At 41.8% G+C, this 10,908-nt stretch overlaps 1 protein-coding gene across 1 annotated transcript; it reads left to right on the top strand.

The window, feature by feature from the left end:
- Positions 1-1,517: 1,517 nt before the first annotated feature.
- On the top strand, positions 1,518-10,581 carry GTF3C6 (general transcription factor IIIC subunit 6; the record flags this gene model as incomplete). The annotated part of the gene is made up of 6 exons (XM_082856085.1): positions 1,518-1,658; positions 2,010-2,090; positions 4,067-4,130; positions 4,235-4,279; positions 5,718-5,831; positions 8,990-10,581. 6 exons carry the CDS (start codon positions 1,518-1,520, stop codon positions 9,289-9,291), a joined length of 747 nt encoding a protein of 248 aa, XP_082712211.1. The 3' UTR covers positions 9,292-10,581.
- Positions 10,582-10,908: the final 327 nt, after the last annotated feature.

Here is a 10,908-nt window from a genome sequence, read left to right as displayed (position 1 = left end):
TTATATTTCAGAGCTATAATTCAAATCTACAACTGCTAACAAGTCCAGTGATTTTTCCCACTTTTTTTAAGCTACGAAATCCTATTCATCTAATGGAGGAACTGGGTAAAAATGCACAAAGATGTTTACTAAAGTGTTGTGCAATATCAATATTGCACAATAAATACCATCACATAGATCTGTATTTATCATGGAAAATATGGACAAACATCCATAATACTACATACAGTGAGAAAAGCAAGTTTAAAACAGATGTACACATAAACAATGTGTTTATGTAGAAAGAAGCTGGAAAGATATGTGTAGGAAAATGGGTTTTTTAAACAATGTGTTTACGTAGAAAGAAGCTGGAAAGATATATTGTGTAGGAAAATGGGTTTTTTGATTTTTTTAATAAACTTTTTTTTTTTTTTTTTTTTACTTTTTATTATTATTTTTTGGCCGTGCCATAGGGCACGCAGGATCTTAGTTCCCCGACCAGGGTTCAAACCCGTGCGCCCTGCATTGGGAGCTCGGAGACTTAACAACTGGGCCACCAGGGAAGTCCCCTCGTTGTTTTCTTTGTTTTGTTTTGTTTGGCCGCACCGCGTGACTTGAAGGATCTTAGTTCCGGGACCAGGGATTGAACCCAGGGCCACGGCAGAGAAAGCACCAAGTCCTGCCCACTGGACCGCCAGGGAATTCCCGGAAAACGTTTTTTAAAAGTTGTAATACTCTAAATTTTTATATATTATTATAATACTAGATTAAATGCACATTAGTGCTTAATATGTGAATAGTGGGATTATCTCATTTAATCCTCACAATAACCAACTTGCCTAAAGGCTTACTGTTAAGTAACGCAGCAGAACCGGAAGGGTATCAAACCCCAAACCTCATGCTCTTTGAAGGTAGATCATCCTGTCTCACGTACAAAGATCATTTATTTTATAATCAGAAAAATCCATGAGGTTAGTTTAAGAAAATCCTGTTCAAAACTTCACTTCTCGGAGTCTACTATACTCCCCAGACAATCTGGGTCTCTTACAGCACCTAGGGCCATCTGATTAGTATTGGTTGGTCCCTTATTCTACCTCTCCTAGCTGCCTGAAACCCCAGCTCACTTCCTCGCGCAGTGGGCGCCCGATACGTGGAACACTGAGGACTGCCCTTTACTTAGCTCGTGGAGAACCTGAATTGATGATCAGTGCTCAAACGACATTAGGAATTTCTTTCCAAGCATTGTAGGCTGGGGCCACACGAGGCCTCTCCATTTCCCTCGCGCACCGTAGCCTCCTTGCCTGCACCTACTTCATCCCCTCGGCTTCCATAGTGCTCTCGTCCCAGCTGGGCCGGGAACCCGAGGGTTCCCTAGGTCGCGGGACCTGCCCGGCCGACCCGCCAGGGCCCCGGCTCCGGCTCTCGGGACAGGGACAACAGGCTCCACGTGGGCCTGGGAGCCGCCATCTCGCGTGCTGGCAGGAGCAACTGGCGCTGTCGGAGCCGCGGCGGGGCGGAAGCTGCTGCCCGTACTCAAGATGGCGGCTCCGGCGGGCGGGGCCCACGGCTCGGAGACCGAGCGGAGGAGCGGCGGCATGGCGGCGGTGGCCGAGGAGCCAAGTCGGGGATACTGGGACGAGGAGGAGGAGAAGGAGGAGGAGGAGGAGGAGGAGGACGCAGTGAGTGCGACGGCGGAAGCCCGCGCGGCGGTGGAGAGGGTTGCTGCTCGGCTGTGTGCGCGGAAGGGAGTCGGGACGCGGCGGGCTTGCGGGGGCTCCTGGCGGGATTGTGCCTCAGGGCGCGCGGAGCGGCGGGCAGCTGGCCCCAGCCTTATGGGCTACACGGAAGTTCGAGGGGGAAGGAGGGAAGTTACCTTAAGTAACGGCGCGCGCTTCCTCTTGTTGAAAGCAGGACCTAGTTTTCACAAAGGTGGGGTCGTTGCACTGGCGAGGCTTGGCTTCTCTCGTTAATGCCTGCTTCTTCCTGCACACTCGCAAGCTAGCGCCTTTAACCCCTCTTTCTTCCACCAGGAGCAGTTGGTTCTGGTGGAATTATCAGGAATTATTGATTCAGACTTTCTCTCAAAATGTGAAAATAAATGCAAGATTTTGGTGAGTCTTGTAGAATTGGGGGGTTGTTGTAGATTTTCTTAAATTTAAAACAAGAATGACTGGTGAAATATACCCGTCCCTAAGATTGATATATTAATTTCACGTGAACAAAGCAGTGAACGCTGGAGACAATTACAGGAGTACAGGGGGACTGTGGGAGCAGCTGGGAGAAAGTTAATGCCTAACTCTGCCTGAGTGTCTGCTTGTGTGGCTGGAGAGGTAAAGATTTGGAGGGTTAAAGCATTTTGATATGGAACATTAGGTTTTGAAAAAATACACCGTTTTATATAGTGAGGAGGGTGAGTAAAACACAAAGGGCAGAGAGGATAATTAGATATGCACACAGAGGTTAAACATGCAAACTGGTATATATAGAATGGGTAAACAACAAGGTTCTACTGTATAGCACAGGGAACTATATTTCAATATCCTGTGATAAATGATAATGGAGAATATGAAAAAATGTATATATGTACAATTGAGTCACTTTGCTGTACAGCAGTGATTACACAGCATTGTACTTCAACTATACTTCAGTAAAAAACAAAATTAAAGGGGCTTCCCTGGGGCCGCAGTGGTTGAGAGTCCGCCTGCCGATGCAGGGGACACGGGTTCGTGCCCTGGTCCGGGAAGATCCCACGGGCCGCGGAGCCTGCGCGTCCGGAGCCTGTGCTCTGTAACGGGAGAGGCCACAACAGTGAGAGGCCCGCCTACCGCAAAAATAATAATAATAAAATAAAATTTAAAAGCTTCAAAAAATAAAATATGGAAAACAAACAAAAATAGTGTGGAGAAGGGAGAGAGAATACCTATTAAGAAAGGACTTCAGGGCTTCCCTGGTGACGCAGTGGTTGGGAGTCTGCCTGCTGATGCAGGGACGCGGGTTCGTGCGGCCCGTGAGCCATGGCCGCTGAGCCTGCGCGCCCGGAGCCTGTGCTCGGCAACGGGAGAGGCCATGGCGGTGAGAGGCCCGAGTACTGTTGACTTGAGCTATGGTATCGGGAGTTACCGTCTGTTTTATGTTTAAAATCTTTTGAGAATTTTTTTTTTTTTTTTTGCAGTTCGCGGGCCTCTCACTGTTGTGGCCTCTCCCATTGCGGAGCACAGGCTCTGGACGCCCAGGCTCAGCGGCCATGGCTCACGGGCCCAGCCGCTCCGCGGCATGTGGGATCTTCCCGGACCGGGACACGAACCCGTGTCCCCTGCATTGGCAGGCGGACTCTCAACCACTGCGCCACCAGGGAAGCCCTCTTTTGAGCATTTTTGACAAAACTTCCTCTGTTCTTACTTTATGTTGAAGAGGATGTTGATTGAAATAGACCTTGCTACTTGGGTATGAATTAAGTAGTCTTCAGTTTGTAGCTGCTGTGATGAGAGCAGTTTTAGCTTATCTTTTACTTGCTAGGACAAGAAGATCCAAAGGTTCCCCAGCTTTGGAAATCAGTCTCCTTGGTAGCAAGGTTTCATGTAAAAGTCTTGTTCTTTTTTTTGCCATGCCACACGGCATGCGGGATGTGGGATCTTAGTTCCCTGACCAGGGATCGAACCCGTGCCCCGTGCAGTGGAAGCGCAGAGTCTTAACCGCTGTACCACCAGGGAAGTCCCTTGTGCATTCTTTTTTAAATTGAGAAATAATTGACATATAACATTATACTAGTTTCAGCTGTACAACGTTTTCAATATTTGCATATATTGTGAAATGATCACCACAATGTCTAGTTAACACCCATCACTACACATCGTTACAATTTTTTTTTCTTCTGGTAAGAGCTTTGAAGGTTTACTCTCTTAGCAATTTTCAAATATAAAGTACAGTATTATTAACTATAGTCACCATGATGTTCTTAAACATCCCAGGACTTATTTATTTTGTAACTGCAAGTTGGTATCGTTTGAGCCCCCACTTCACCCATTCCCCCCACCCCCAAGGCTTTTTCTAATGATGATTTTTTTAATGATCCTATATTCTGTTGTAGGGAATTGATACTGAGAAGCCCATTCTGCAAGTGGACAGCTATGTCTTTGCTGGAGAGTATGAAGGTAGGAGGAAGTCAGAGAGATGAAACTCCCTTTTTTTTTTATATGCCTTTCAAAGAAAGTAGCTCTGTTACTTCTCAACAAGTTGCCTTCATGTTTTTCTACAGACACTCTTGGGACCTGTGTTATCTTTGAAGAAAATGTTGAACATGGTAAGTGATTGCTATGTTGACTCAACTCTTTTTACTATGAAATATTTCAAACATACTTATGTATGGTGGATATTAAAATTATAAGATCTCATGTACCCCTTGTCTAGCTGTATCAAATCCTCCCTTTTGGTTAGGTAGTTAAAAAACATTCCACATACCTTTGAAGCCCCTTGTATACCCCTCTCCAAACCTACTCCCTTCCTCTGTCTTCAGAGTTAATCACTCTCCTGAATTTGGTGTTTTTCTTTCCTATACCTGATTTTATATTACATATGTATGTATGCGCACACAATAAATAGCACTTTCTGTGTATTTTCACACTTGATATAAGTTATAGCATATTATACATATTATTCTATGTCTTTTTTCCATTAGAGATGTTTCGAGATTTATACGTGTTGATATATATCTGTTTTCCCTGTTGCTTAAGATTCTATTTGTGACTATACCACAGTTTATTCTCCAATTTATGGACATGTAGGTTGCTTCCGTTTTTACCAGTAATTATTAATAACTACTAAAATTTATTGAGTGCTTTCTGTATGTCAGGCACTGTTCTAGGTGCTATAAGTATTAACTCATTGAATCCTCACCACAAGTCTATGAGGTAGATGCCATTGTTTTCATTTTATATTTGAAGAAACTGAAGCAAGAGAGGTAAGTAACATTCCCGAGGTCATACACAAAATAAGAGGCAGAGCCAGGATTTGAACCCAGGTGGTCTGCTCCAGAGCCCATTTTCATAATTATGCTTATTAACTCACTACAGAAATGCTGCCATGAATATTTTTATGTTTCCTTTTGCATATATGTAAAAATGTCTTGATGAGTGTGTGTACTAGATTCAACCATATGAAATTACCAATTTGGGCCAAATAGCGACAGTTTCATGTGGTTGAACTTAATAGATGTCACTGTGTTGCTTTCTAAAGTGTAGTATCAGCCACACAGTGGCAGGGTGTGGAAGTTTTCCGTGTGCTTCACATCCTTAGCACAGAGCCTCATCCTCCCTCCTGCCTACGCCCACAGCTTTTATAAAGCTGTGACCCCCAGCAGCAGGTTGGCAGTGGTTTTTTTCTCATCTTCTTTCATGATCGGTAATGTTCTCCACTCCAGTCCGGCTTCAAGCAGTAGGTCTACCTTTGGTCCTTCACTTTGAGTGGCAGAGTTTTCGACCTCATTACCCTGTAAGGCCAAATTCCTGGCCTCCCTTTCCTGCTTCCGAGCTGGAGCCTAATAGGCCCATAGCTTTAATCTCACTTTGTGTTTCTGTCCCGTAGAGATGTTTGTTGCCTTTGAGTTCACTGTGCCTTTTGTTCTTATGTATTTTATCTGATATTTCTCTGTGCTTGGAGCTGGAGGAAACTGGAATCATTGAGGCTTAACATGATTATTTGATGGCATCAAGCAGTATAATAGTGTCCGTTTTATATTCTAGTGGATGCAGAAGGCAATAATAAAACAGTGCTAAAATATAAATGCCACACAATGAAGAAGCTCAGCATGACAAGAACTCTTCTGACAGAAAAGAAGGAAGGAGAAGAAAACATAGGTTAGTTCACTTAGTTCTCTGAAAATAGGTGATTTAGTATTGGCTTTATGAAACACTGCTGCCAGGATGTTCTTTGTACTTTGTAGTAATAACTATGTGTGGTAGGTAAAGTATATTAAAATTGAGGGTACTCCATGAAAAGTACCAAACAGAGATTTAAAATTGAGTTGAATTCTCACATAGCAGGGGGCACTGGAGACATATAAGAAATTTCTATCTTCTTTGCATTGGAAACGATTGTGAGGAGTTTGTCAAGAAACTTGACATGATTTCAACCCCAGGGAATTCAGCAACTACTTCTCTCTCTCTCTCTCTCTCTCTCATTAAAACTTCTTTGTAAGTGCAGAAGGTATGATGATAGCAGTTCTCGATTCCCAAGGAGTAACCCCATAGGATCTCCTGAACTTTTGGCAGATGCAGTAACCTTCCCCAAGATGCTCACAGCTGGAAGAAGCTGGCTTTATATGTGGGAGGGACTCTAGGACCAGAGTTGTCAGTCCTGTGTCTCGTTCTTTAATAAGCATCCATTTAGCCTTCTCCAGTTGCTCGTCATCCCACACTAGAGACGTTAGGCCAGTGCTTCTTGCACCCATAGCAGGCGCATGTTTGTGGAGATGAGCAAATAAACACTTGGTGGTTTAAAAGCCCATTGTTCACCACACCAACCTCTTTCTCTTGCCCTAGGGAATTTGTGACACAGTCAGAATAAAGGTGTTTGTCCCCCCCCCAAAAAAAGGCTTATTGCTCAAAGACATATTTGAAACTCTAGTAAATGAGACCCTATTGATGAATATTCATGGTTTGATTTATTATATTTTAAGGAATAAACATTTGAAGGTACATTAATCATTTAGAAATTAATTATACCAGCTACACGTAACTATATAACAAATCTTTGTTCTTATATATTCCACAATTATCCCTTTTTTTAGGCACTCCAAAAATAATAGGAAGTAGGCACTTGAAGTTCTAGAATGAATTCGAAAGGCAGATACATACCAGATAGCTTAGCTATCATTTAGATATTCTTTTTAAAGGAAGTTATACAATTTCCTCTCCTATAGTTCTTAATAATCTAATAGATCTTTGGGAAGATTTGTGTGTATCTTTCAATCAAATAAATTAGTAACGAACTATTCAAGGCTGTATTGGTTACCTGTTGCTGCATAAAAAGTTACCCCTAAACTTAAAGGCTTAAAACAACAACAACAGAACACCATCTTACACGTTTCTGTGAATCAGGAATTGGGGAGCAGCTTAGCTAGGTTGTTCTGGCTGGGGTCTCTCATGAGGTTGCAGTCATTGTGTTGGCTGGGCTGTAGTCATCTGAAGGCTTGAGTAGGGCCGGAAAATCTAATTGTAAGATGGCTCACTCACATAGCTGGTGAGTTTGTGCTGCCTGTTGCAGGAGGCCTCACTTCCTCACCTCCTCACACTACTGTTTGAGTGCCCTCCTGACACGGAGGCTGGCTTTCCCAGACCAAGTGATCCTTAAGAACAAGGTAGAAGCCACAATGTCTTTTATGAACTATCCTTAGAAGTCACATTCTGTCATTTCTGTGATATCCTATTCCATGTGGGAGGGGACGACACAGGGGCGTGCTTGTCAGAAAGGTGAGGATCATTGGGGACCATCTTGGAGGCTGTTTGCCAAACATGGCAAGATGCTGGAGGCAGAACAAAATACACAGGAAATGTGGTCCTTTCTAGGAACTTGTACTCTAAAGCAAATCACATTGAAACAGACATGGATGACTGTGACTCGACACCCATTTCATTCAACTTATTTTAAGTATCTGTTATGTGCCAAGTATTAGGCTAGATAACAGAGTAGGCTTTAGGATGGCTTTGAGGTTTTAAACTTGGTGACTAGGAGAATGACGTTATAGCAAGAAAAAACTATGAAGTCAATAGTTGAAGCTGAACTGGAGGGAAAGAACAAATCGATTTTTGAAAGAGGGAGACTTTATAGTAGTAATACATGAGAAAAGATATGGGATCGACAGTAAGGATGTTTCAACAAACAGCTGTGGAAGAGTTAGTTTATGAATGGGGATAGGAACAGATGCGTGAACAGGGTGACAAGATAGGTTGGTATATCTTACAGATATCTAATGGAACTTTGAAGGTGAGAGTAAACAGCTTGGGCTATAGGAATTGAGGATCCATTGAAAATACTTAACTGAAAGGGTCATAAGGATGAAAGAAAAAAATGGCTAGCATTATTGGAGCAATTTTTTTTTTTAAGATTTATTTATTATTTATTTATTTTGTTTATTTTTGGCTGTGTCAGGTCTTAGTTGCAGCACACGGGATCTTCGTTAAGGCATTTGGGATCTTTCGTTGCGGTGCATAAGCTCTTCGTTGTCGTGCACAGGCTTCTCTCTAGTTGTGGTGCACAGGCTCCAGGGTGCGTGGGTTCTGTAGTTTGCAATACGCAGGCTCTAGTTGAGGCGCGCGACCTCAGTGGTTGTGGCATGCGGGCTTAGTTACCCTGCAGCATGTGGGAGCTTAGTTCCCTGACCAGGGATCAAACCCGTTTTCCCCTGCATTGTAAGGAGGATTCTTTACCACTGGACCACCAGGGAAGTCCCTGGAGCAATTCTCGATTATGGGAGTTCATTGACAGGTAAGGGCTTTGACTGTGAGTATGGAAAGGAACAAAAAATTTTTTCAAGGGTTTTTTTTGGAGAGGTGTCTTATTTCACAATTGGATTTTTCAACTCAAAATGACAAATAAATGTTGACTCAAGATGATAGAGTGGTATCATCCATTGTATTATGAAAACTGAATGGGTAGGGAGAAAATTGTAGGGAAGTGACAAAATTTTCTTCAAGACAAAAGATGGCAGTGGGAGCTCAGTTATCTCTCAGAATGAGTTGGGAATTGGACTCTGGGAAAAGGGCTTGGAATAGTAACTGAAGTTGATTACTTTTAGTGATTTTGATGATGCATACCCTATAGGCATTCCAAGGTCTCCATGTAAGATGGAAATTACATGATCATTTATCAGTAGGTACAGGCACCATGTTCCTTTCTTTACGTTGGGGTTTTATTTTGATAAATATTCATATGAACAATTAAATTAAAAATATATGTAAGTAACTGAAATTCCTTTTTCATGTTTCTTGGTTTGTCCCCCTGCCTCCTCCATTAGGTGGTGTGGAATGGCTGCAAATCAAGGAAAATGACTTCTCCTGTAGACCCAACATGATTTGTAGTTTTCTGCATGAAAATGAAGAGGATGAAGTTGTAGCTCCAGACCCAGATAAATCTTTGGAGTTGGAAGAGCAAGAGATTCAAATGAAAGATAATTCAAACCTGAGTTATGAACAGGAGAAACCACCAAACTTGGATATAGAGGATTCTGGTCCTCTTATTGATATCCCTTCTTCTGAGACAGAAGGCTCTGTTTTTATGGAAACTCAAGAAACTGCCTTAGAAATCACTCCTAGATGAAATGTTTCTCATAAAAACTAGTCATGATGTTTTTAGAGTTTTTATATAAAATAACTGGCTTTGTAGTTTTCAGTTTACAATTTTATTATTTTTGTTGGCTATATACACATTTCCAATTATAATATAGTTTAATATACTAGAATCATTAAGGACCAGATACGAGTTTTTAAAAATATGGTTTCAATGACTGTAGGGACCCTTCTGTGATGAGTCCTTTAAAATGGGGGTTTTACTAAGATAAGTGTGAGTTTCTATTGCAGCTATCACAAATTACCACAGACTTAGTGGCTAAAGTGTATTAAGCTACACAAGTGTATTGTCTTATAGTTTTGTAGGTCAGCCATCTGATATGGGTCTCACCTGGGCTAAAATCAAGGTATTTGCAGAGCTTCATTCTCTTCTGGATGTGGCATGGGGGACTCCATTTCCTCGTTCATTCAGTTGTTGGCAGAATTCAGTTCTTTGCAGCTGAAGGATCACGGTCCCATTTCCTTGCTGTTGGCTGAGAGCCATTCCCAGCCAAACCACTTCTAGAGGCTGCCTGCATTCCTTCACTCATGGTCCCCTTCTCTTCAAAGCCAGCAATGGTCAAGTCCCTCTCAGTCTTTGAATCTCTCCTGCTTCTTCCATAATCCTATTGATGATGGACCCTTCTGCCTTCTTTTAAAGGTCCATTTGATTACACTGGGCACATCTGGGTAACTTCCCTATTTTAAGGTCTATAACCTTAATTCCATCTGCAAAGTCCCTTTTGCCATGTAATTTAACCAGGCATAAAACTGAGAATTATGGCATGAAAACATTTGGGGGGCCATTTTCCAGTCTACCAATGTCAGTATTACTCCTGAGAACAGAAAAAGAATTCAGAAGTGCTTAAGGGTGAAGGTACAGTTCTGATATTCCAGCTGTAATTTCACTTCTTTCCCACTGAATAAAGATGGTTGGAATTCAGCTGTAACATTCTACAATATTATGGTGATAACCTAGATCTACCCTAACTTGTATTTTTTAAGTAAATTAGTCACACACTTTGATACAGGTTGAACTATATGAAATTACCAATATTTGTTTCTGACTATAAAACTCTGCAATTTTATATGGTTTAAGCTGGTACTAATAGGTTAAAACACTCCTCACGTTAATTATATCTCACAACTGTTGGAGGTGTAACTGTTGTGACAGATTAGAGAACTAATGTTCTAGGACGAGGAATTTTTTCCTTCAGTAGGTTTTGTAAATTTTTACTGTTTATTTGGAAAACAACTTACCCTGATTAAAAGCATTTCCAAATCATAAGTGTGTATCCTCCCAATTTTTATATGACTTTAGTGTCAGCTTTTGTTTAATCAAAAGCTTATTTTTTTCTACCAAATGGTATGAAGTCTCTATGTGGAGAGACTGCTAATTACTTGAGCCAGCATCTGGTCTTCCTTTATTTCTTTGTAACAGAATCCCAGAATTTATTCAGGTTAACAGTGTGCACAGCTTTCCTCATGTATATGAAAGTGGCCGTATTATCTAGATGTTAGTTCTTCCCAGCTTGATCTATAGTTTCAATGCAATCTGAAATAAAATCACAGCAAGGTTTTTATGGATATTGTCAAACCAACTCTAAAG

The sequence above is a fragment of the Leucopleurus acutus genome (genome assembly GCF_964270905.1).
Source record: "Leucopleurus acutus genome assembly, chromosome: 15".
NCBI classification, from domain to species: domain Eukaryota; kingdom Metazoa; phylum Chordata; class Mammalia; order Artiodactyla; family Delphinidae; genus Leucopleurus; species Leucopleurus acutus.
Note: the sequence above shows the minus strand (reverse complement) of the source record. Positions and strands in the feature narration are given on the sequence as shown.